The following is a 27,545-nucleotide window of genomic DNA, read 5'->3' as shown; positions in this document are numbered from 1 at the left end:
GGTGACCAACGAAAAAACTGGACAAACCTAATCATGTCAGTCTTGACATTTTCACTATAAATGAAATCAGAAGACAATGAAGTCACACATAAATGGAAGAATAGTTCCCAGTTTCTCCTAGGAAAGGTGAATAAGGAATTGATAGAGTTGGTTTTATACTGTTATCTGAAGGCAACAAGAGACATCTTGGTTTCTCATATTGTAGTACTTGTGATAAGCATATATGAAAAGATCATGAAAGTAATTGCAGTTTATGTAATGACATTTGTTAAAGATGATAGAAATTCTACAAAGAACTCTATGTGACCCTCTGAATTAAATGAACATATACTTTAATACTTATTAACTGCAGTGCAAGGATAGGCTTAAAGGGAGAGTGGTAAAAAATACTTTTTTGGTTCAAGAATAAAACAAGAAATATAGATTATGTAGAAGCCCCAGATCTATATGTTATAAATACTTTCTTTGAGAATAGAGTCAGGAAATGCTAGATATGGCAAACATCAAATAACATGAAAAGTGAAATTATATTTTAATGACATGGAATAAATAATTTTTGCTTGTTGGATTAGAGGTGGGAGTCATTCATAAATAAGCTGTCTTTATACACTCAGACCACTGACTTGTTAAAGTAAAATATAAAAATTGGAAGATATGTCACATAGTTGAGGGAACTCCAGTTTGACCTATGTAAACAAATGACACCAAAAAATGAGAAATGGATATAAGTCAGATTTATACATACTATCATCATTTTCTAAGGAAGTTTAACCAATGTAAACCAGTCTCTACAATTAGAAGGCTGAAGCCTGGAAACCACATCAACATGCAAATACTCGAACTTACGAAGCAGAAAGGTATGGCAGTCAAAAGCAACAGTGGCTTAGAATATAAGTTTATTGTAAAATCTTAAGGACCATGATAGAAGATTATGAACAGTATTGCTTCAAAAAACAGTGAGAAGCAGTGAACAAAAAACAAGTTTAAAGAAAACTTGGTGAGACATTTATCTAAGCTAAAATCACCCTAAGGGCATTTAAGGATGAAACTAGAAGCTCAGTAAAGAGATGAAAAATAGAAAAAAATCTGTCAAGATTTCTGTAGCAAACTTTTTTCCTTATTAGTGACTATAGAGCCACCACATTGTGACTCTTAACATCAATTCTCAATATACTGAAAAGTGAATAGAATAGAAATTCCCACTGTTTGTTATTGTTAATGAATAAAACAGAGTATTCAGTAGAAATGTTTTAAAGGGTCTTGTCCAACAAGGTATCTCATATGCATATATCAAAATTATGTGAGATTCCTTGAAATATATATCAACAAAGATAACTTTATTCAATCCTCTAGTGTTGCTTGCTAAAGGTGTTTGCCTCAGTCATGGAGGATGCCCAGTGCAGAGTGCAAATGGAAGAGAGATTCCCTATAGATGGTGAGATATTCCAAATGTTCCTGTTTGGGACAGTTTTATACTGATAGCGTCAAACCTTGGAACGTTGCTGAGCCTTTTAGATGAAAATATTAATCAGCATAAAAGGATTCAGTCTAAGTATCTTCACAGGAATAATCAAGTGGATGAAGAATGTCTGTTGTCCCAACTGATATCCAATTGGGTTGACAACATATCTGCCTGGTCCTTAGGTTGATATGCCTTGGATAGATTTTGTGGCTAGACAGTGAGCTGGGCCCAGAATTGAACAGAAGGATATTGGACTGGCTTGCCTTTGCTTTTAATGACCTCAGGTTTCTTCTTGAAGCAGAAGTGCATCTTTTAATTTTTAAATCTTTTTTATTGTCATTTTTTGTTTTTATATCACTTGTTTTTGAATTTTATATTCCTTTCGTATCCATCAAGGCATTCTGTATAACTCAAAATTTTGAAAAGAGGGGGGAAAAGCAGTTTAGTTAAATCAACCAATATATCAACCCATGATTGATAGTATATGAAATATTCCATACTCTTAGGGAGTTGCATTTTTTCAATTCTTCTCCAGGACCAAATTTGGTCATAATTATACAACATTAAGTTTTTTTATTCTTTCCATTTATATTTTTATAATCATTGTGCATGTTTTTTTCTTGGTTCCTCTTACCTCACTGCATCACTGCACGTCTTCTCTTTAAATTCTCAATATTTGTTATTTCTTATGGAACAGTAATATTCCAAATAATTCCTGTACCAGAATTTTCTTAGTCATTCTTTAGTCACTGAATCAAACATCAGTGTTCTCCCAGTGACATTAAATAGCTGTGAGTCATCAAACACAAGTCTCCGAAGAATTAAAATTACAGGCTACTCAAATGACAATGGAGAGGTGGAAGGTGGACATGAATCCACCAGTAACCTCTAACTGGTGAAGAGTTACATGAGAAAGGCTACAGAAAGAATGTTTTCAGAGAGAGATATATGACCAGAAAAAGAGGTGGAGAGATTATAGGTTAAGAGAAAGGGAAAAACCAATGAACACTCCAAACGATCCTTTGGTATGTCAAGAGATCTAGATAAAGCCTCCCAGCATGTTATATACACTCCCTAAGGATGACTTACAAGAAGGCACAGACAAAAGTTACATAAAATGAGAAGGTGTGGGTAGGTTGCAATTTGATTTTTTGCACAGTATTCATATTGAGATCACAAATTCATTAAAGCATTGAAGTACAACCTAGTGAGTTCAAGTGAACTGTTTTAACCTTTTTACCAAAGGCCATTTTAATTCCTTTTAAACAGTAAGATCATACTTACTGCATGATCTAACTTTGTAATTTTGGTAATAATTTCCCCATCTGGGATTCTACTTTTCATTTTTCTTTCAAATTTATTCTTTTTACTTTTATTGTCATGAGCAAAACAGTAAACATTGAGCCTAGCTTTTCAATCTATAGGTCAGAAAGAGGCTCCTTGCCACTCTTTAGAGGTATGCCCACTAAATGGTTTATTCAATAAGCAGGAAAATCTTTTCTCCATTTATTAATTTATTCATTCAGTTAATAAATGTTATGCATCTACTCAGTTCAGAGCACTGTGCTGGGAGAGAGAAAGTTTAGGTAAGACATGACTCTTGCACTCTAAGCTTGTTTTGTAGTTGGATATAAGACAATCATATCTGTAATGTACAATAATATAAGTATGTTAGAGACTTAAAGTGCTGCATAAGTTCCTGGGGGAAAATCTTTTTTCCATAGTGATAATCAGAGACATGTAAGATAGGTCAGGGCTAAAGGTTGAAATTTAGGAGACCCTTTCATAAAGATGGTATCTGAAGCTGTGAAAATAATTAAGATTGACAAGGGACAAAGTGTAGAGGGTAAGACGAGGAGGGACCTAGAATAACCCAAATTTAAGGGATCAGGAAGAAGGCAAATAGGAAGGAGGTAGGAGGGTTGTTAAGTAGGAGGAGTAGCAGGAGAATATAGTGTTTCTGGAGTGAAGGAAGGAGGTTAGCAGCATTGGGAACATGTCAGCAGTGTCAAAGATTGCAGAGAACTCAAGGAATATGACCAAAACATTTGAGCATGGAGATTAGGAATAATTACCGGTGACCTTTTCAGAGTTGCAATAAAGCAATGAAAGTGGAAGCCCGGTTGTAAGAGGTTGAACAGAAACTAGGAAAGGAAGAAATGGAGACATTGGCTACAGGCATCTTTTAAAAGATACTTATTCGTGACTGGGAGGAGAGAGATGGCATGATAGATGAGGTAGAAAGGTAAAAGGAGAGTTTTTTTTTAATCTTATTTAAAGGATTGAGGAAACTTGGACATATTTGTGGGCAGATGTGAAAGAATCAGTGGAGGAGAGATAGAATATGCATGATAGAGATGATAACTGTCAATGCAAGGTCCTAAAAGAAGTGGGAGGGAGTAAGAAGGCCACAGGTAGGAAGACTTAACCTTAGGAATACCTCTTCAGTGATGAAAGAGAGGAATCTACTGGAAATGGTATTTTCTTGTGAATACAATTAACCTTGCATCTCATCCCAATAATGGTATAGTTTCTACTATACCTAATAATAATAATCTTAGAGAATAATTCTAGAAATATGCAGAAGGATTTTTCCTTTATTGTTGCATGTCTTAGAAGGGGAGAATCTGAGAAGTGTCACTCATTTAAGGGCACATCTTTCCTTTTTCCTTATTAGTTCATTATTCATTGCTGTGAATAATATTTATCATTGTGTATTCAAAGAAATTAATGGCTTCATTTTTTTTTCTTACTTAGGGTAGTGGTAGAAGAGATTCAGTAGCCTAGAGAAGATTCAAGCCTTTCTTTTAAAAATAAACAAAAGAAATTATGGGTCCATACTTGTCACTTTTAAAATAAAAGACCTCAGCCTCAATAATGTCTTAAACTTCCAGAAATAATCATCCTAATGGAAATCTCAGTATCACTCCCAATGAATCAAGGATGAGATAAATTAAAAAAAAATCAGTTCTTTAACTGTTACCTTTGTACATGCAGAATAATTCACCTCTAAGCATATTTTATTTCAGGAAGATGAATGTGCAGGCTGCACAGATGGAACTTTCAGAGGTACGCGTTATTTCACCTGTGCCCTGAAGAAAGCGCTGTTCGTTAAACTCAAGAGCTGCAGGCCTGATTCTAGGTTTGCCTCACTTCAGCCAGTTTCCAACCAGATTGAACGGTGCAACTCTTTAGGTATTTGCAACCTTTTTTATTTATTTCCAGTTTGGAACAGATTCCATTTCCAATCTCAGGATTTAGTAGTTAGAAATGAAAATATTGTAGCCAGTTTTGGTTAACATTAATATGCCTTTTCATTTAGTATTAACGAATCCCTTCATTGGCTCATAGTGATTACATTTTTAGTTATCCTAGATGAGAAATTAATTTTTCCAAGATTTTAACTATACATAGTGGCTGAAGACTTTTAAAAATCAAGAAGTTCTTTTTTTTTTTTTAAACCTTTACTGTTGTCCTTAGTAATTTAATTTTCAGTAATTTCAGAAGATTGAAATTAAAATTTAGTCTTTTTTACGCCAAATTCTTTGTCTAAATGAATTGCTTATTACAAAGTAAGCACAAACTTTGAAATAAATTAGTTTCATGCTAGAAAATTGTTTTTGATTTATTAGCATAAGGCATGTCTCTTCTCTGTTAAATGTTGCAGTTTCAGGAAATTATCCGTTGCCTAGATTTAGCTAATAACTAGTTAACTTTAGTTCTTGCATAGATACTGAAAAATACTTCATTTTAAGAGTTGAGTGGGTGCAAGTAAAATGTTAGCAATTTTTTGGACAATAAATGTTTATGAAAGCACTTTTAAAAAAGCATACAATAAATTTACCATGTTACTTTCAGAGGTGTCCTGCTTGTTCTTTTCCTTCTCAGCTTCCTTCTGTTAGTTTCTTTGCATTAAGAACATGTTTTAGTGACAAAATGTGCTTTTAATTGCAACAATTGAAACAACTCTTTCTGCTTTGGTCAACAAAATTTTACTTGGCCAACTTTTGCTGCTGCTATATATGCTCTTAAAAGCTTATATGTTAATTACTAATTAAAATTTGGGGTGGGTTGAGGGTAAAAAAAGGCAGGAATCAATTACAGCTTTTGTAAACTGAGCTAAATAATGCAAGTAAAACTCATTTTTAACCTTGGAAATCTGGTTTCCATAGTAGCTATGTAGCAGTGCATCAAAATGTAGTTAAGAAAAATGAAAGTGTGGGTAGAAACAAACAACCCAATTATTTTTTGAGAATTGCTTTCATGTTGACTTTTTCTTTACAGCATTTGGAGGTTACTTAAGTGAAGTGGTGGAAGAGAATACTCCACCAAAAATGGAAAAAGAAGGTTTAGAGGTAATGATTGGAAAGAAGAAAGGTATCCAGGGCCATTACAATTCTTGTTACTTAGACTCTACCTTATTCTGGTAAGTTTGAAATAGCTGAGTGATGAAGGTGCTAGGTTAATGATGGTATTAGAAGCAATGCACACTACACTAAGGGCAATACACATCAAACATCTAATTCTCTAAAGAATGAACAAGTTCTGCCATCTCTGTATGCATCAAACAGTGGTACTTGCAGCAGTCCATTTGTTGGTATGTAGTAAGTTTCTTTTATGGGGGTAGAGTCACATCTAGAAATAAACTATTCAAAAGATTTTAGGGGATAGGGTCAAATTCAGAAATCTGCCATTCAAAAGATATACAATAGAACCCCTGTGATATTTGTATGTGCAGTTTGTTCTACAGTGAATTGAGTTACTTCTTTGTTAACATGTGATGATTATACCTTTTAATTAGTTCATCATGGTATTTAGGATTGAAAGGAATGTTAGAGAATATATAGTCTTAACATGATCATTTTACAGGTGAGGAAACAGAAACCGAGAGAAGTTAAGTAATTTGCTCAAAATAGTAAATGACAGAGCCATGATTTGAACAAATCTAGAGTGGTTGTGGATTTGTCAGTCTTTGGGCTAGATTAGTACTTTTGTCAAAGATTTTCAGCCCCTTTTGACATGATTAGACCTTGTGGGTCTCCTTGTAATTGTCATACCCAATTATCTTTTTGCCTTGTAGGCAGTTTAAAAAAAAGCAACTTCAGTATTGTCAAGCCTTATTTTTCCCACTGGATTCTAAAAAATAATTTCCATCCCATTTTCATTTCTTCTTCCTTCCTATTTCTTAGTTGCTTCATCCTGGCAGGACTTCGTGGGGGATAAGAGGTATCTTCAAATCTTCATAACCTGGCTACAGTTTGCCTTGCCAGCCATATTTAGCCCTGTTCCTTTTTCACACTTTACAATCTAGGCAGTCTGGATTTCTTTCCACCTGTTTTTCATATTTGTCCTGTAATTTTTTTACTTCTGTGCATTTGGAAAGACAGTTTTCCTTATACCTAGAATAAGTTTTCTTCACATCTCCATGTATTGAAATCCTATTTTTTCAAGCCCCAGTGTAGGTTCCATTTTTTCCATGAAGGCTTCCCTCAACTCTGTAGTTGTGAAAGATCTTTTCATTCTCAGATTTCTTACACCTTTTTGTCTGACTCCTTTCATTTACCACATTTTACATTACATTGTATTTGGGTATGTTTTTATCCCCTTCCTCCATTAGCTTGTAAACTCATTATCTTCCTCCTAATCTTGACCATCTTCCATACCTTCCTGTTTCTGTTAAGGGCCACATCTTCCCAGTCACCTAGGTTTTTAACCCCATAGTCTTCCTTGACTCTTTCCTCCTTCAAACCTTCCCTATCCATTCAGTTTCTAAGTCTTGTTTAGTTTTACCTCCACAACATATCTTGCATCTTTGTCCTCTCCATTTACATGATTACCACCCTAGTTCAGGCCCATGTCAGCTCTTATCTAGAGCACTACAAAAGCTCCTCATTGGTTTCTCTGCTTCTAGTCTTTCCCTTTTCTAATCCATTTTCCACATAGATGCCAAAGTCATCTATTTGAAGTACAGGTCTGACCATGCCACACAACTGTGTAAGAGCCTCAAGGTATCCCTGTTGGCCTCTAGGATAAAATTCAAACTACTCAGTTCAGCATTTATAAGACCGTATAATCTGTTTCTTGTCTGCCTTTTTAGCCTTATTTCAGACCGTTGTCCTTTACCAAATCTGTCTAGTCTAAACTAGGCTACCAGTTTCCCCCCATACTTAACAGTCCTCCTCCTGTTCATTCCCACAAGCCACCCTTCATGCCCAGAAGGTACTTCCACTATGTCTCAACTACATTGCCAACACATTCCACTATGTCTCAACTATATCGCCAACACCCAGAATTATTGCTGTCCTTTAAGGATTGTTTCAGTGCCTTCTCCTCTATGAAGTTTTCCCTAGTCTGTCCAGTTGTTAGTGCTTTTTCCTTCTTCAGTTTACCTTTATCATACTTATTTGTATATATGTGTAGAGTATAAGCCCTTCTCAGATAGTTGGGACTATGTTGATTTTTGTTTTTGTATCCATATTGCCTTGTGTAGTGGGTGGCACATAGTAGGGTTTTGTTGGATTGTTATTTGAATTGAGGGCATAGACAGTTTTATTTTTCAACTTCATATCTCCAGCTTCTAACACAGTGAGTGTTCTGCATAAAATGGGTTCTCTGTCTAAATTAAATTGAATGATGGATCTCCTAGGAGTTTCAGTTTTTCCATGTTTGAAAACATTAGCATTTAATAATGTTTTACTTTTCCCCTCTACTTTATATCTTGGTCCTCCGATTTTTATTTTTGCTTTTAGAATCAGTTTGTTAGTTCTTGTATTAAAACTTAATATTTCCACGTGTTGAGAGTTCCCCAAAATGCATTTTTATGTTTGTTTTTCAGCTTATTTTCTTTTAGTTCTGTTTTGGACACTGTCTTACTTAGGCCAAAAGAAAAGAATGATGTAGAATATTATAGCGAAACTCAAGAGCTACTGAGGACAGAGATTGTAAATCCTCTTAGAATGTAAGTATACAAAGTATTATAGCTTAATATCCTGCCTTTGGTATAGGTATTTGGTTGCTAACCTTTGTATGGTAATTAACTACTCCACCACATTATGTAATATGGAAGAGAAAATAATTAGCATACATACATACACATATACATATACATACATATATATGTATATATAGACACACACATATGTATGCTTTTTTTTTTTTTTTTTTGGATATTGGGTCTTTCTTTCTCACCAGGTCTTGAAGTTCAGCTGCTGATCAGCACAGAAACTTTGACCCGTTTCATTTCTGACCTGGACCAGTTTGCTACCCCAGCTTAGGCAGCAGTTTGGTGGCCCTCTGCTCCTACGGGCTCACCATATTGCTGTCAGACTTAGTGCAGATGCCTGTTCAGCTTTATCCCTGCTGTAGCACTCTCAAGGTCAAGTGATCTATCAGCCTTGGCCTTCCTAGTAGCAGGGATTACAGGAGTGTGCCACCATGCCTAGTCCTAATATGTACCTTTTAAAAAAAAAATGTACTTTGATCATCCCATTATAACTTATCCTGGTGTTCTGATTTCTTAACTCCAATGAAGTTATTATGTAATGTACCATGAAATGGTTTAAATAACCTTACTGGAATATATTGAACTTTAGTGATTGTGGTGGGTTAAGGAAAACCAAGATGCTTGGGATTCTCACTTTATCATCATATATGTACATTAGTAGGAATAGTGTCTAAATGAAGTAGGTATATCAAATTGCATTTAAGTTTATTGTACTTAGACTCTATATAATGTGTCTAAAGTAACTGATACTGATACTAACTCAATATATCCAGCTTCATTGTGGATAATCCCTCCAATTATCCACACTGCATCTCAAGCATGCCTTCTCAATCCATGCAATAATTGGTCCATGTCCTCACATAAGTTTGCCCAATGGACTGAAGATCTTTCTCACATTGCCTTGATAACTTAATAAAAGGATTTATTCTGTGAAGTTTGGGTTCAGTTAAAGGGCTGCACTTGAGAACCTAGAGGGCCACATGTGGCTTCGAGGCTGCAGATTCCCCACCTCTGATAGAGTGTCCCAAAAAGTCTTAGTGCAGTTACAAAAATTTTAAATTGCGCTAAGACTTTTGGGATACCTTTTATGTAAAGGATTAGGACCACAGTGGGGAAAATATTATGTATATAGTAGCTGCTTGTTAACTCTCATATTAGAAACAGATGAGTGTTTTTAAATTACAAGGTTCTTACAAGGAATATATTTATTATAGTTATAAAACCTTTTCTGTTTCCTAGTACATGAAATATAAACATGTTTTTATTTGGTTTGTAGGAATTGTTTATATTGGCAGAAATAAAAGCAGATACCCAATAAAAGTTTTGATGAGTGGGGAGATAGGTGGTATGTGAGAATACCTAATTGGGACTTTGAACTTAGTATAAAACATTTTAAAAAATTTTAATTTTCTTAAACTTTTTTTCAAACAAAGATCTGTGTTCTCTCTCTCCTATTCTCTTTTCCCCCCCGAGAAAGCAGGAAAAACAAAACCCCTGTTGTGAGCATACATAACCAATCATAAAAAATTTTTGCATTGACCATGTCCAAAAAAATTATGTCTCAGTCTATACTCTTGAGTCCATCACCTCTCTTTGTATGGACAACCTATAAAACTCATCTGTGTGTGTGCATATGTAGATATGTAGTACGTACATATGTATATATGTATGTATATATATGTGTACGTGTGTGTGTGTGTATATATATGTATATATACACACATGGAGAATATACATGAATTTTCCTGATCTAAAAATCCATCTTTTTTTAACAACAGCAGTCTTCCACTGACATTGTATGGCTGTGTGTCATGTATCCAAAGAATTGAAGGTGAAGATCTACTCTGAGGGAAATGGCATGAGCTTGCTGCAATATATTATAAGCAAGGATTTATATATGTTATAAACAAAGAATTATGGCAGGAGAAATGATTTAGAGAAAGTCATCAATGAAATGTATGTTTGAAAAAGAAGGACTGGTCATGTGTCAAGAGTGAGGAATTACTGATGAATACCACAATGTTATCTTGGCATTTTCACAAAGTCAAGGTGACGTGAGAAAGATCTTCAGTACATTGGGCAAACATATGTGAGGATATGGACCAAATGTGGCATGGATTGAGCAGGAGTGGTTGAGTTGCAGTGTGGATTATTGGAGGGATTATCCACAATGAAGGTGGATATATTGAGTTAGTATCAATTAAATTTAACTTTTGACTCATATTGAGTTTGTCAACTAGAACCCCTAGGCCTGTTTCCCATAAACTTCTCTCTTTTATGACATATTCTTTCCATTTTGTACTTGTACACTTAATTAATTGAATCTAAATATGGGCTCATTCAAGCTTGTCATGGTTTTTTTTTAAATTTTAATTCTTTTATCTACATGTTAAATATTTTCACTATCTTTTTTTTTTAAAGCAAATTAGATAAATAGTCCTTTTATATTTGTTTAAGACATCAGCATAAATATTAGTAGGAATAGTGGCAAGTATGGCATTCTTCAGCAAGCCACTAGAGACATCCATGGGATTATGGATCCTTTAATGAAGGATCAGCAACTGAATACAGTTGCTCTTCCGACTACATATCAACCTAACTATATCTAGTCTTCCTTTCTTCATACCATAAGGAATGATGCCATGGAAATAATTTATTAACTGCTCAGTGGTATGAAGATGTGTAGGGACTTTAACATTTCCTTAATCTCTCACTAGATCTTTCTCACATACTCTCCCTTATTTTTTTCTAGCCTATGGACTTCCATAGAGGTGTATATACCTCTTCTTGAAATACCTTCATCCTACGCCTCCCTCCAACACCCATACCTAATATTGAATACATTTCTCCTTAACTTCTGTATTCTGGTCATGAATCTCAGGCCACCAAGTATCATGATACCTATCAATCATTTTATTCTCAGTGTTGGAATTTGAAGTTGTTTATTACTTTTATTCTGTTTGTTAATACAGTCATTCTTCAACATTTGTGGGTTTCACATTAAGGTTTTGGTTATTTGTGGTTTGGCCATCAATAATTAAATGGGAATTTTTGGAGATTTGCAGTGTACTGTGGAAAATTGCAGATGATACACATATGTAAAGAAAACTAAAAAAATACATTTAGTAAGTCACAAATGCATAAATGGGTAGTGAGGTGCTACAGTGATTAGAGCACTGGGCCTGGAGTTGGGAAGACCTGAGTTCAAATGTGGCCTCAGACATTGCCTAGCAGTGTGACCCTGGGAAAGTCACTTAGCTCCATTTGCCTCAGTCTGTCAAATGAGCTGGAGAAGGACATGACAAACCACTCCAGTATCTTTGCCAAGAAAACCCCAAATGGGGCCACTAAGAGTCGAAACAACTTGAACAATTCAACAACACCAACAAATGCATAAATACTACATATTATTAATGTTTTATTATTTACTACCATAAGTATATATACACAAAATTGTTATCAACAGTCAAATTTTGTTAAAAGTTCCAGTGCACTAAAGAACTACAGGCTCCACTTTCTCTTTGGGAATGCTTCCTGTTTATGTCTCTACCAGCCAGACTCAGTTACATGATTTTCTCCCACCCAGATGATCTTTGTATCTTACACTTTTCAAAAGACAAGGAAATTGATGAAGCAGTTGCTGCACTGATACTAGCAACTGTGAAGACTGCATAGTTTTCCAGCTCTTGTGTAGAAACTGCAACTTTTTTTATGGATGCAGTGTATTGTTTTACTTGTTTTATGTGTTAAATAAATATGATTAGATTTATTAAAAATAAAGGTTTGGGGTGGAGCCTAGAGTTATTGGTGGTTTTTCAAGTGCACAGGGCCCTATGTCCCGAAGCCCTGCGAATGCTGAGTGATAACTATAAACAGACATAAAAATTTTTCTCATTTCTTTTCACCTAAGGTTTACTGGGCATTTCTATCACTATTCTTTTTTTTTTTTTTGGTCACATTGGTTATCATCCATAGTATCTTTTTACAGTTATGTTTTGTAGTACTGTTGGGATATTTCCATTCCCACCCCTCATAGTTTAGTGTAAGCCTTTATCCAGATAATTATAAAAATACCATATCTGATGGAAAATGCAAACTTTGACTTAAAAATTGTATGTATGTACATATAATAATAGAAACATTATATAATTATCATATATTAAAGTAATTATGTATTATATACAAATAGAAATTTAAACCTAGGTAACAATGACTATTATGCCAATATTTAAAACTCCATTTGTTCATTTTTAATAGAGATATAAAGTAGACTTTTTCCCTTTCCATTTGCCATATCCAACATTTTTTCTCTGTATATAAACCAAATTTGAACATGCATCTTTTTTTTTCTGGCAATAAGAAATCACATATTTAAAGAAATTAAATAATCTTGATAGCTATTTCTTGTTCTATAGAATCTATTTAAATGCTCACAGTCTCAAAAGGAACTGTACTAATTTACTTTTTCAGAATAATTGGATATTATATTAATATATGAAATCCTGAAGTTAAAACTTGTAGAATTCTGAATGTTTATTGTTGTATAATTATAGTGCTATTATAAATTAATAAATAGCTATTTTATCTTCTATTATAGATATGGATATGTTTGTGCCACAAAAATTATGAAGCTGAGGAAAATACTTGAGAAAGTTGAGGCTGCATCAGGTTTTACCTCAGAGGAAAAAGGTAACATTGACTTCATAGATAGTATATGTTGTAAATATAGATTGAAGTGGAATTATAGAAGTACATTTTAAGTTATTTAAAGGCATGTGTGTGTACAACTGGAGATTCAGTTTATCATAGGGTAAAAGTAACCTTTTAAATATTTACTTTATGGAACCTTTTTCTTTAGCAAATTATATTTTCTGTCTTCTGAAAACAAAATGGTGATAAAAAAGACAATTTCTTTTAAGAAACTGGCTAGTTTGAATAAATATATAGGCAGAAAGGACAAACATTTTATTTATGTGAAAATGATGCTGCTGACTCTTTTAAAGAACTTTTGTTCTTATATCACAGTCATTTCTGGAAATACTCTCCTATTTCCTCTATCCCTTTGTAATAAAGAAAAAACATACAAGCTTCCAATCCTCTTCCACTACTGTGATACAGTGTGCAAATTTGAAAATTTGTGTAACATTCTACCTTAGTAATTAATCAACCTCTAAGTTCTGAATTGAATTGTAAGTTCTTTCAGGACAAGGACTGTTTTGTTTTTGTCTTTGTAGTTCTATCACCTAGCATAATGCCATCTAGGAGAAGATGCCTAAATGTTTTTTTTTTTCCATTGAAGTTTTTCAAGTAATGGTGATGAATTGCATACAGCCATCCATTTTTTTTTTTATAGCAATACCTATTTTGACAGAATGATGGTTATCTGGGATTAGGCTAAGAGTCATGGAATCATGTTTTTCTACTAATTATAGAGATGGAAACTCATGGCCTTGGCCTTCTCAGTATGCTTTAACTGACTTTTAGTACTGCTGATCAAAAATTAAATTACAGTTATTATTTAAATGGTAGGGAAAATTGGCTTAATCCTTTTATCCCAAATACCCTATTAAAAATGGCAAGTATCACATTGTAATTAAACTAGTATTACTATTTAAATGTTAGTATGATTATAGTGAAATTGGAGGACAGTGCTGGTTTAATCTTTGTCTGAAACCTTTTGCACTTTTAAAGAACAAGGGGAATTACAGATTTCTGTTGCTAATTAGAACAGTATTCATTTTGAAATTGAATTTGGAATTGAAGTGACTTAGAAATAAACAGAACTTATTTGGTTAAATATTTTCTGCTTAAGTTACTTTCATTTTCACCTAGATCCTGAAGAATTCTTGAACATCCTGTTTCATCATATTTTGAGGGTAGAACCATTATTAAAGATAAGGTAAATTTCTAATCCTTTCATGACAGTTTAATAAAGTTGATACTCCCTTTAAAGCTGTCTTAATTTCAGTAGAAGTGACTTCACCATTAGTATTGCATTGATTGCTTGTAATGTGCTAAGTCGCAATGGCTTAAATTAATTTTCGTCAATAGTTTCTCCAGAAACATAAACTTAGTTTGGAAAATGATCATAATTTAAATTTGACTTTAATCTGAGAAAGAAATGTTATTGCAAACCATCCTTTTATGAAGTTATGTACAAATATTTTCATAGAATAAGTTAATGAACCTTTTAGGAGAATCTTACTGTAAGATAATCATATTCTTTAAGAACATTATTTCCTTCTATCTGTTACTAACTTAAAGAATTAAATATTTAGTCTTAAATTGGGTCTCTTGTTTTCGATTCTATAACTCATGAATCATTTTTTTTCACCTTGAGTACAATTGTTGAACTTGATACATTTGGTTCTTTGGCTATCTGCAACCTTCAGGGAATGAGTCTTTGGATGATTCAGTTTACCAGATATCTGAAGATTTACCCCTCGTATGCCAGAATTCTTAAAACTCTTTTAATGGAAAGTTTTCTAAAATTTATTATGCATTTCTTTGACTTTCTAAACAGAGTGTACTGGACATAACTTTTTATTAAACATTGAGTGCCATGATTTCCAGCATTGGTTACTGGGATATCACTATGAATATGTAGATGGTATGGGGCATAGCACTGAATTGCTCTGGAACCCAACACTGACTTTGGAACTTGCTTTTAAAAAAGTCCCATTGTTACTTTGTTTTTTGGTTATTTTTCTCTTCTCATAAAGGCAAAATGAAGTATACTTAACTCCTGACCTATTTCTTGATCAGTATAAGATGGTTGCTTTTTTTTTTTTTTTGGTCTTTTCAAGAGCTGAAGCAGCTTCTCATCTCTTTTTCTCCTGCCAGGTCATCATCTCTTTTACTATTGCTATGTGTTTTTATTTTTCAACATAGTTGAAAATATCATCTGTGATTTTTGCATCAACAGCAGTGGTCTTATTTGATGGCTTGCACCTGCTCTTTTTTTTTTTTAAGCACTTTATCTTCATGCGGTATGAAGAAAACATTCTCTCATCCTTTAAGAGTTTATGTTGGAGTATTTTCAGGAGAATTCACTTCAAATCCCATACATTCTTCATCATCAAAAGATGTGCTTCTGTTGATTCAGCACTAAGTTCTGATTTCCCCCCAGTTTGTCTCTTTGGTTTTCAGTAGAATTCTAGTCACAAGCAGCATTAGCATTTGTATCTTTAATGTTGTAGTGAAATTTGAAGTTCTGTAGAGCTACTGAAATAAAATCAGATGAAGCACCTTGCAAATTTTAAAACACTATACAAATTTAGCTATTACTACTATTAATTAATAATGTTCATAATAATGTAATATGACTATTATTATATGATGGACTAACTCTAGTAAGAGGTCACATTCTAAATACTTTAGTCCATAGGTTGAGTCAGTGGTTTTAAATTTGGGGAGGAGGGCAGGAAGATGATTAAAAAAATATTCTCAGATACTAAGCCTGCTTCCTCAGAGTAAGTACTACAGTTATTTGGCAGCAGAATAGCTTTGTCATACTTATTCCTTAGTTGTCACTTGATCTTTCAGTGAATGTCCAAAAATATGAGAGAACCTTATCAGAATTTTTTTTACTTATACATGAACTAACTTGAATTTTGTAAATAATAAGTAAGTTTGTGACATCTTTGAAAGTTTCTAGGATGATCAAATTTTTCAGTCTTCAGACTTTTTTTTTAATCAGAGCCTTTAGCTTTAGCATATGTAAAAACTATCAGCCTGCCCTTATTTTGCATAAACCTCCATGGAAGGGGGATGTTTTTCAGAAGTCTTGGAGACAAAATGGTTCTTTAGCATCTGTCTGGGTACAGGTTGATAAACAGTGCCAGAATAAACCAGATTGATCAGCATTTTAAAATTATTCAGGAGACAGGCCATGTTTAGCATTGACTTCACTTGTTAGTCTGTATATTTCACTCATTGTTCCTAGATCTACCAAGCAGAACAAGCCTAATCTTGTTTTCCTATCACAAGCCTTCAGATACTTGAAGATTCCTATCATTACCTCCTAAGTCTTCTCTCGGTTAAATATCCCAAATCCCTTCCTTATTCATACTGGTTTTCATATGGCATGAGCTTAAGGCCTTTCACCACCCTGTGGTTGTCCACCTTTCAATGTCTTCTCTCTCTCAAATTATTTTTCGCTTGCTTGTCTTTAAGTCTTCCCGGTAAGACATAAATTCCTTGAGGGCAGGGTCTGTTCTTCATTTTGTTTTTTCATCCCTAGCAGTTAGCACACAGCATCCTTGTACATAGTATATGCTTAATAACTTCTTGTTGAATGAGTTAAATGTTCACTCACTATCTCTTCGATAATATGTTCTAGAATTTTGCCAGGAATAGAAATTAAGCTAACTTAATTTGCTTTTAAATTTGCTTTTCTCCAATCCCACAGAATCTTTTCTATTCTTGACATTTGTTAACTAATTCTGTAAATTCCTTGGGATTTAGTTTAATCTGGGCTGGTGACTTGAACTTATTTAACAAGGATAAGTAGATACTGTCTTATAATTTTTCTTCGTATCATTCCTTTCTAGCCCAAAGATTAATTTTCTTTGGAAAATGGAAGACTGTTTTTTGTTTGTTTCTATTTTCATCATCTGCCCTATCTGTAGTCCTGTCCCTTCTTTGATACTTTCTTTCTCCTCAGTTGAACTGAAAATAGACTTTCTTAGCCTAAACTGATTCTAGCTTTTTGTTGTTGTTGTTCAGTTGTTTTCAGTTGTCTGATTCTTCCTGACCTCATTTGGAGTTTTCTTGACAAAGATACTGGAGTGGTTTGCCATTTCCTTCTCCAGTTCATTTTACAGATGAGGAACTGAGGCAGTGTCTGTGGCTGGATTTGAACTCAGAAGATGAGTCTTCCTGATTCCAAGCCCAGTGCTCTTATCTACTGCACCACCTAGCTGCTTCTGGCTTTTAGCATTACTGAAACATTGGTTATGGTACTGTGCCATCTACTATTCCTCTATATATTTCTGTATATACTGTGCCATACACTATTCCACTGTATCTATGTCTGTATTTACATGTATATATTTATTTATAGACACACACACATATACACACACAATAAAACATATATATTATAAAACCTTGTCTATTCAGGGACCAAGCTTCTAGAACAAATCAAAACCTGCATATAGCAAATAAAGTATGCAGGCTAAGGAGAAGACATACTCATCCACTCTTCTAGACCTTGCTTTTATCTTCATATTGTCTTTTTCTTTTTTTTTAATTTTTGAGACTGGGTTTCCCTATCTCAACCCAGCCTGGAAAGTGCAGCAGCCACTCATGAGTCCAATTCCAGTGTTAATCCATTTGAAAGCTTTGAATTGTATCCATTTCCAACCTGGGCCAATTCACTCCTTCTTATGCAGCCTGATGGCCTTCCACCACCTTGGGGGAGAGGAGAGGTTTTACCATATTAATGCCAACTTAATGCTGACACCTGACCAGCTGTAGTCCTACTGCAGCTCTCAGAACTCCTGATTTCAAAGGTGGATGTCTGATCCATTAGGCTTAGCCTCCCCCAATAGCACAGATTATAGGTTATGTAATACCATGCCTGGCTTTATATTTTTAAAAATCTAAGTTGGTGAGTGAGTTCCCTGTGCATCCACATTGGTTTCTTTTGACAGCTCTCTTGGAGTTATTTTTATGTCTACAGAGTTTATTTCTCAGAGTTTGCTGTTGCTACTTGCCTGACTTTCCCCATAAAATTATAGAACTTGAAATCCTACCTATTGTTTTTTCTGAATCCTTTGAAAACTGTTCTTTTTAAAATCTATGGTATATGTCATGCTTGTTTATGGCTTTTCTTTTTCACACATTTTAAGATGGAATAATTACTTCCGCCCATAGTTCTCATAATTTTGAATTTAGCAATCAGTTCCTTTGTATTGGTGAGAATCAGATCCAGTTAAACCATTCCCCATCATTGCTTCCTTTACCTTTTGAAGGATAAAATTGTCTCAAAGACAAGCCAAAAAATGATTAGCTGCTATGATTTTAGCTTCAGAAAGAAAGAATTAGCAGAGAGGTGAAATCCTTCATTACTGCTATGTCATGGTTCTGTGTTACGCTTTTGATCTAAGGCTGTCTTCTTCCCCGTCAAAGAGGGTGTTTTGATTTCACAGAATTACAGAATACTGGAGTACTACAGAATACTAGTTAGAGAATCTAATCCATTTTCCTCAAACATATGAGAATACAAGACCAGAGAAGGAAGTACTTTGCTTGTAGTCATAAGGCAAACAAATAAATGGCAGAGCCAGGACTTGAGCTCTAAATTCAGTACTCTTTCCACTATAAAATTCTGCCTCTTCTTAGCTTGTATATTTTATTTGCTATATCCAGATTTGGTTTTGTTCTGGAATCTTGATCCCTGGAGAGACAAGGTTTTATTGTATATGTCTTTTATTGTGTGATGTATGTCTATTAATACATGTCTATGTGTATAAATATAGACACACATGTATAGTGTTAACTTTTTGTTCCTAAAATTCTAAAAATGGATATAGTAAATAATTTAGATATCTCAAGTCAACACACACACAAATTAGGGATGCTGTTAAAATTTATTACCAAATTTTAAAATTAATCTTTTTGAAGCATAGCTTATGACTCAAAAATTGAATGTTCTTAAAAAATGATTTCATTTTGAAGAGAAGTCCAGTTATGGTAATTATAATAATGGTAGACAATACTAGTTGAGGAAATGAAGCAGCATCCTGAAAGGGAAAAAACAACAGACTGGAAAGAAGGAGACCTGAGTTCTAGCCTTTGCTCTACTATTCATTCCTTTTGTGACCTTTTCAATAACAACTCACATGAAACTCTATAAAACGAGATTAAGTAAATTATCTGTAAGGCCCTATCCAGATCATGGATTGGCAGTTTTTTTTTTCCCAGTCATCATATGCTGTTTACTTTTGTTGTTGTTCAGTCATTCAGTGATGTCTAACTCTTTATGACCTGTGGATTGTAATATACCAGACCCTTCTGTCCTCTGGACACCTTCCGACCTGAGAGGCTCATCTTTCGGTGTCATATCTTTTAGCATCTTAATCCATGGAGTTTCTTGGCAAAGATACTGGAATGGTTTGCTGTTTCCTTCTCCAATGGATTACCTTTTGTCAGAACTCTTCACTGCGACCTGTCCCTCTCGGGTAATGCTGCATGGCATAGCTCATAGTTTTTATTGAGCTACGCAAGTCCCTCCACCACAACAAGGCTGTGATCCAGGTGGGGGCGTCATTTACTACTTTCTAGTAAATATTCAACCGTAAGCATTCTGCTTATGATCATTAATGCCTTTTGGCTCTAACATGATTCCTTTGTTTCCTTCCTAGTCACACACACAAACCAACTTTTAAAATATTTTAACATCTAATATTTAAAAGGTAGTTAACCATATATTTGGTCCATATTTTTCACCTTTTCTTTATAAAGTTGTTCTAGCTCTCTGGAGAGAGCACTTAAAATTAGGGAAATGTATGGTGTTTCTGTTTCTCAATTACTTTTTTCTGAACATCCTCACATTGTGACGTAGCATTTCAAATCACCTTAGTCTTTATTTGTTTTAAGAACAGAGTATTCTTTATCCTTTAGATCTGCAGGACAAAAGGTACAAGATTGTTACTTCTATCAGATTTTTATGGAAAAAAATGAAAAAGTTGGTGTTCCTACAATTCAACAGCTGCTAGAATGGTCTTTCATCAATAGTAACCTAAAATTTGCAGAGGTTAGTGACTAGTCTTCACTGAATTTTATTAATACTTATGATTATATTAATGCTTATGACTGCTTGGTCCTGTAGTAAAGTCAATATCTGTCTGTATACATGTTAAATAGAAGAGCAGAGTTTGAGATTTTAAAAATCAAGCAGAACAGTTAATATGAAGTGCCGTATCTGCTGGTGCAAATGAAAAATATTAAGACTAAACATTCTGGCTTTCTGGGGGCAAAGAGAAACCTTAAACTAATCTATGTTAATAAAATAACTAGGTGATTAAAACAAGACATTTATATCCTGTGAAACAGAGCCATTATTATGTCTCATGGCTAAAATATTTAGCATTTTGTCCAAGTAGAAATTTTTTCCACTCAGATATGTCAAAAAAGAATTTTTACTTTCTCCTTCCTTCAGTGAAAGCAAAAAACTTTAATAATTTTAAAATCTATTGATTACTCTCTATTAGTAGGATTTTTACTGTATTAATTTTTGAAAGAATTTTAATATGGACAAGTGTTCATATTTCTTGAAATAAAGAAATGAATGACTGTTTTGTGCCATAGTTGCAAAAAAGAGTCCTCTATTTTATGAACCTAAGCACAGTGGACCATAACCATTACCACTTGCTGTTTTTATTTGGTACACAGCATTGTGAACAACATGATATCAGCATGTGATTAAACGTGGGTCGATATTGAAGCTGCTTACACGATTTAAATCTGGATGTCATCATAAAATACGTTGAAAATATTTTCATTATACATGTATTTATAGTTCATCTACATTATATCCTAAATCACAGTAGGAATGTTTATAGTTTTATAGGAAAAATTCGTTTTGGGACTTTGACCTTAATATATATGTATATATTTTTAAGGCACCATCGTGTCTGATTATTCAGATGCCTCGATTTGGAAAAGACTTCAAACTCTTCAAAAAAATTTTTCCTTCACTGGAGTTAAATATAACAGATTTACTTGAAGATAGTAAGTATAAACATCAAATTTTTTTGCAAGTGATTTTTCTCTGGTGGTGTGATTAAAGATACCTTAAATTTAAGAAGATCTAAGTGAAATACATGAGGGTGGGAGAGTAAGTTTTTAGGGATGACATAAACACTGTCTCTTTGAAAATGTGACATTTTTGCTTTCTAATGGAGGGATGCATTATTTGTTACCAAAATGTAGCTCCCAGACAGTGCCGGATATGTGGAGGACTTGCCATGTATGAATGCAGAGAATGCTATGATGATTCTGATATTTCTGCTGGAAAAATCAAGCAATTTTGTAAAACATGCAACACACAAGTGAGTTTGACTTTAGTTGATAAATATATTTTTATGTGGTAAGTAATATAATTTACTATTATGGTGATGTTTTGTATTTTATTTCTGTACTGAGTGGGGAAAAATATTCCAACTAAAGAGAGTTCAGGTTTTAACTGTATTTCAAAGTATAAATTTTTTGAATTCATATTTAATTTTATTTTTATTATAAAAAGGACTACTTTCCTCAGGCATTCTGTCATTAAGCTTTTATGAAATACTTAAGGCTTCTACTAAAAAGTAAGGGTTAATGAAATGCATTGGCCTAAAATGCTGAATTTAGCATTATAGTAAATGGGCTTCATAATGAACAATATATGAGCATCTGTTAACTTACAGTAAAAAGAAAGGTTGTTCACTCATTTCTCTTAAATAATTCACTTTAGGTACACCTTCATCCCAAGAGGTTGAATCATAAATTCAACCCAGTGTCACTTCCCAAAGACTTACCTGACTGGGACTGGAGACATGGCTGTATACCTTGTCAGAAGATGGAATTGTTTGCTGTTCTCTGCATTGAAACAAGCCATTATGTTGCTTTTGTAAAGTATGGGCGAGATGACTCTGCCTGGCTCTTCTTTGACAGCATGGCGGACCGTGATGGTATTTAAAAACAACTTTCTTCTAAGTTTAGGGCAATAAAATGGTATTTTAGTTTTCATTTTGCAAACCATATCAACATAGTTCTTAGTGGGAGGCCCTCTTTTGTGGCAAAATATTACTGTGCTTGAAAATACTTTAATGGATTCAGTTTAACTCAACAAACACTTAAGTGCCTCCTGTGTGCAGGTAATATAGGGAAACAAAGAAAAAGACAATAAAACAATTTTTGCCCTCTAGGAATTTAGGTTCTACTCTGGTGCAAAAGTACAAGTAAAGAAGAAAATACAAGAATAGTACTAATTACTGTGGGAATCAGGAAAGTCTTATTGTAGAACTAATGCATAGGGGAATAGCCTATGCAAAGTCTTGGGCTGCCTTCTCTCTCTACACTATTTCACTTGATGACTTCATCAATTTTCTGTGAGTTTAATTATCTTTATGCAGATGACTCCTAGCTAGTCTCCATTTTGAGCTCCAGTCTCACATCAGCTACTTTCTGGACATTTCTAACTGCATGTCCCATTGACATCTCAAATTCAACATATCTAAAACAACTCATTATTTTGCCCTACAAGCCCATTCCTCAACTTCTTTATTTATGTAAAGAGCACCAGATTACCCCATTTCACAACCTCAACATTATACTCTACTTCTAATTTTCCTTACCTGTCTATTCAGTTACCAGATCTCAACATTTCTTCTTCCACAGCCTTTTTCATATGTATCCCTACTTCTGCTCATAAAGCAGCCTTTATAGTTCAGACCCTCATCATCTCTCTCCTAGGCTATTACAATAGCCTTCCAATTGGCATCCCTACCTCAGATATTTATCCTCTCCAATTTATCCTATGTGTAGCTGCCAAAGTGATTTTCCTAAAGCGTATGCCTTACCATATACCTCTTCAACTCAGTAAATTTCACTAATGCTCTACATCAGTTTTAAGATCACATATAAATATCTCTGTTTTATATTTAATACCCATTACAACCTGGCAGAAAACTACCTTTCCAGCTTTATTATGTGTCATCCCCAAATACCCTTGTATTATTTTAAAAATAATTTTTTTAACATTTTAAAAAATTTTGAGTTCCAGATTATCTCCCTTCCTCTAGCTCCTCCCCCAGCTCATTGAGAAGGCAAGCAATATGATATAAATTATACATGTGAACTCATGAAAACACTTTTCATATTAACCATGTCAAAGAAAAAATTATACTTCCATTTGTACTCAGAATTCATCACTTCTCTCTCTGTACATAGATAACATTTTTCATCAGGAATCCTTTGGTATTTTTCTTAGATCATTGTAGTGATCAGAGTAACTAAGTCTTTCACAGTTGATCTTTGTTACAGTATTGCTGTTACTGTGTACAATGTTCTCCTTGTTCTATTCACTTCCTTCTGCATCAGTTCATACAGGTCTTCCCAGGTTTTTCTGAAACCATCACCCACATCATTTCTTTAAAGTACAGTAGTATTTCATCACAATCATGTACCACAATTTGTCCAACCATTCCCCAAGATGGGCATCTCCTCAATTTCCAATTCTTTGCCACCATAAAGAGTTGCTATAAATATTTTTGTACATATAAGTCTTTTCCTTTTTTCTTTGATCTCTTTGGGATACAGACGTAGTAGTGATATTGTTGGGGCGAAGAGTATGGACAGTTTCATAGCCTTTTGCACATAGTTCCAAATTGTTCTCCAGAATGGTTGGACCAGTTCACAGCTCCACTAGCAGTGCATTAGTATCCCAGTTTTTTCACATCCCTACAGCTTTTGTCATTGTCTTTTTCTGTTATGTTAGCCAATCTAATAGGTGTGAGCTGGTACCTTAGAGTTGTTTTAATTTGCATTTCTCTAAACACTAGTGATTTAGAGCATTTTTTTTATATGACTATATATAGCTTTGATTTTGTTTTCTGAAAATTGCCTGTTATATTCTTTGACTATCATTTGGGGAATGGCTCTTATTTTTTGACTCAGTTCCATATATATTTGAGAAATGAGGCCTTTATCAGAGAAACTTGCTATAAAATTCTTTTGATATTACTTCATTGTCTGGTACTTTTTAGCAAAATGTAGTTTCACTGATTATTTCTTTTAATTAGGTTGATTTTTGCTTTTGTTTTGTCTCAGATCACAATTGCTACCCTTACCTACTTTACATCAACTGAAGCATAATAGATTCTGTTCCAGCTCCTTATTTTAGCTCTGTGTGTGTCTTTCTGTTTCAAGTGTGTTTCATGTAAACGATATATTGTTGGATTATGACTTTTAATCCATTCTGCTATCTGCTTCCATTTTATGAGTTAGTTCATCCAATTCACATTCACAGTTATGGTTACTGTGTATTTCTCTCCATCCTATTTTTTTCTGTTTATCTCTCTCTCTCTCTCTTTTTACCTTGACCCTCCTCAGATGTCTGTTTTGCTTCTGACTACTGCCTCCCTTAATCTGCCCTCCCTTTTATCACTGACCCGCACCCATTTCCCTTATCTCCTTTCCTTACTCCTTCCCTCTTGGGTAAGATAGAGTTTTATACCCATCTAAGTATGTATGTATATTATTCCCTCTTTGAATCAATTGCAATGAAAGTGAAGTTGAAGAATTGCCTGCCACCCTCCTCCCACCCTATTTTCTCCTCCATTGTAAAAGCTCTTCCTTGGATACTTTTTTATGAAGATAATTTTCACTATTTTTCTCCCTTCTCCCTTTTCCCAGTACATCCTCTTTCTCACTCTTTTTTTTTTTTTTTGAGATCATCCCAACATAATTCACTCATACCCATGTCCTCTGTCTATGTAGACTCCTTCTAACTACCCTAATAATGATAAAGTTCTTATGAGTTACTTGTATCATCTTCCCATAAAGGAATGTTAATAGTTTAATCTTATTAAGTCTCTTATGATTTATCTTTCTTGTTTACTTTTTTATGTTTCTCTTGATTCTTGTGTTTGAATGTCATATTTTCTATTCAGCTCTGGTCTTTTCATCAGGAATGCTTGAAAGTCCTCCATTTCATTAAATATCCATTTTTCCCCGTGAAAGATTATACTCAGTTTTGCTAGGTAGGTTATTCTTGGTTGGAATCCTAGCTTCTTTTCCTTCCAGAATATCATATTCCAAGTCCCTTGCTTCTTTAATGTGGAAATTGCTAAATCTTATGTGATCCTGACTGTGGCTCCTTAATATTTGGAATTATTTGAAATGACTGAATGATTCCTTTCTGGCTACTTGCAATATTTTCTCCTTGACCTGGGAGACCTGGAGTTTGGCTATACTATTCCTGGGAGTTTTCATTTTGAGATCTCTTTCAGGAGGTGTTCAGTGGATTTCAGTATCTCTTTCGGGAGGTGTTTGGTAGATTCTTTCAATTTCTATTTTATCCTCTGGATCTAAGATATTGGGGCAGTTTTCTTTTATAATTTCTTGAAATAAGATATCAACCCCCTCCCACTTTTTTTTTTATCATGGCTGTCAGGTAGTCCAATAATTCTTTTCATTTTTTTAATAACCTTTTTTTTCATCTAATAATTCTTGAATGATCTTTCCTCAATTTGTTTCCCAGGTCAGTTATTTTTCTGATGAGATATTTAAAATTTTCTTCAATTTTTTTTCATTCTTTTGACTTTGTTTTATTGTTTCTTAATGTCTCATGGAGTCATTAGCTTCTATTTGCCCAATTCTAATTTTTAAGGAATTATTTTCTTCAGTGAGCTTTTGTACCTCTTTTCCTATATGGTCAATTTTGCTTTTTTTTTTCCTTAATTTTTTATTTTTAGGCAATTCGGGTTAAGTGACTTGCCCAGGGTCACACAACTAGGTGTTAAGTGTTTGGTCTGAGTCCGGATTTGAACTGAGGTCCTCCTGACTTCAGGGCAGGTGCTCTATACACTGCGCCACCTAGCTGCTCCTCAATTTTGTTTTTTAAGGAGTTCTTTTATTCAGTGAATTTTTGTTCCTCTTACCATTAGGCCAATTCAGTTTTTAAGGTGTTATTTTCTTCAGTATTTTTGTGCCTCTTCAACCAATTTGACAGATTAACCAATCTGTTAATTCTCTTTTCATAATTTTCTTGTATCACTTTCATTTCTTTTTCCAAATTTTCCTGTACTACTCTTATCTCTTTCTTTAACTCTTCCAGAATTCATGTTGGTCTTGTGTTCAGTTTACATTTTTGCTTTGAGGCCTTGCTTATAGCTGTTTTCACATTATTGTATTCTTCTGAGTTTGTGTCTTGATTTTCCCTGCCACCATGGTAGTTTTTTTATGGTTAGCTTCTTTTTTGTTTGTTTGCTCTTTTTCCAGCCTATTTCTTGACTTTGAACTTTATGTTAAAGTTAGGAGGCACTGTTCCTTGCTTCAGGATTTTTTGCTCTGCTATTTTCAGAGCTAGTTCTGGAAGTCGGCAAGTTTTTGGTGCTTTTAAGGTGGTATTATCCTGGGATGGATGTAGTTACTGTTCTTCTGGGCTGTGCTCTGGCTTTTACCCGGGAAGAGCCCTTACTTCCATGTAGCCACAAGTGTTAGCGCTCCTCTCTACCCTGGACCGTGACCAATGCCTCTGTTCCCTTGTGACTGACCACAAATGTTCCTCTCTGCCTTAGAACTGTGACCCAAAACTGCATATGGACAATGGAGTTGCCAAATAGCTCCAGTTCTTGTTCCCTGTGTCAATTCAGGGTCCCGTCTCGTCTCTTTCTGACCACTTGTATAATCCTCTTATCATCACTGAACTGAGAACTGAAGCTGCCGCTATTGCCATAGCCATCTCCAAGGCCCACTACTGGTGTTGTCACTGCATGCACTTTGGGCTGGCCCCCACCCCAGTGTCATAAACCTCTTTTGTCAACATCCTAAGTTGTCTTGGGTTGGAAAATATCTCACTCCAATCTTTTGTTGATTCTGCCTCTCTGGAATTTGATTTGACACCTTTTTTTTTTTTAAGTTATCTGGAAGGAGATGTTGGGAGAGTTTAGATGAGTTGCTGCCTTTACTCTGCCATCTTGTCTCTGCCTATATTCATTTTTAACATACCCTTATATGTACATATTGTCTTTCCCATTGGAATGGTAGCTCCTTGAAGGCAAGGATTGGTTCTTTTTGTCTTTGTATCTCCAGGACCTTGCATAGTTTGTAACACATGGAATGCTTGTTGATAGACTGATGAAAGTAGGGGATGGAATCCTGTGTTTGAAAATAGCAAATGGGGCAGCTAGGTGGTGCAGTGGATAGAGCACCGGCCCTGGATTCAGGAGGACCTGAGTTCAAATCTGGCCTCAGACACATAACACTTACTGGCTGTGTGACCCTGGGCAAGTCGCTTAACCCCATTAACTAGCCAAAAAAAAAAATAGCAAATAGTTTAATTTAGCTGGAATATAGTGCAAATAGAGG

At 34.4% G+C, this 27,545-nt stretch overlaps 1 protein-coding gene across 5 annotated transcripts in view; it reads left to right on the top strand.

Annotated features, from left to right (window-relative positions):
* The window catches only part of CYLD (CYLD lysine 63 deubiquitinase), a 65,757-nt gene that overhangs the window by 32,218 nt on the left and 5,994 nt on the right, over positions 1 to 27,545 (top strand). For all 5 annotated transcript variants that reach the window (XM_027869417.1, XM_027869418.1, XM_027869414.1 and 2 more), the window contains 9 exons: positions 4,492 to 4,657; positions 5,747 to 5,888; positions 8,298 to 8,420; positions 13,063 to 13,154; positions 14,298 to 14,364; positions 20,094 to 20,226; positions 21,095 to 21,203; positions 21,405 to 21,523; positions 21,928 to 22,144. In XM_027869417.1, coding sequence (XP_027725218.1) covers positions 4,492 to 4,657; positions 5,747 to 5,888; positions 8,298 to 8,420; positions 13,063 to 13,154; positions 14,298 to 14,364; positions 20,094 to 20,226; positions 21,095 to 21,203; positions 21,405 to 21,523; positions 21,928 to 22,144 — 1,168 coding nt within the window. The remainder of the gene's footprint in view (positions 1 to 4,491; positions 4,658 to 5,746; positions 5,889 to 8,297; positions 8,421 to 13,062; positions 13,155 to 14,297; positions 14,365 to 20,093; positions 20,227 to 21,094; positions 21,204 to 21,404; positions 21,524 to 21,927; positions 22,145 to 27,545) is intronic.

Source organism: Vombatus ursinus, unplaced genomic scaffold (assembly GCF_900497805.2).
Source record: "Vombatus ursinus unplaced genomic scaffold, bare-nosed wombat genome assembly UNPS02014793.1, whole genome shotgun sequence".
In the NCBI taxonomy this organism is placed as follows: Eukaryota; Metazoa; Chordata; class Mammalia; order Diprotodontia; family Vombatidae; genus Vombatus; species Vombatus ursinus.
Note: the sequence above shows the minus strand (reverse complement) of the source record. Positions and strands in the feature narration are given on the sequence as shown.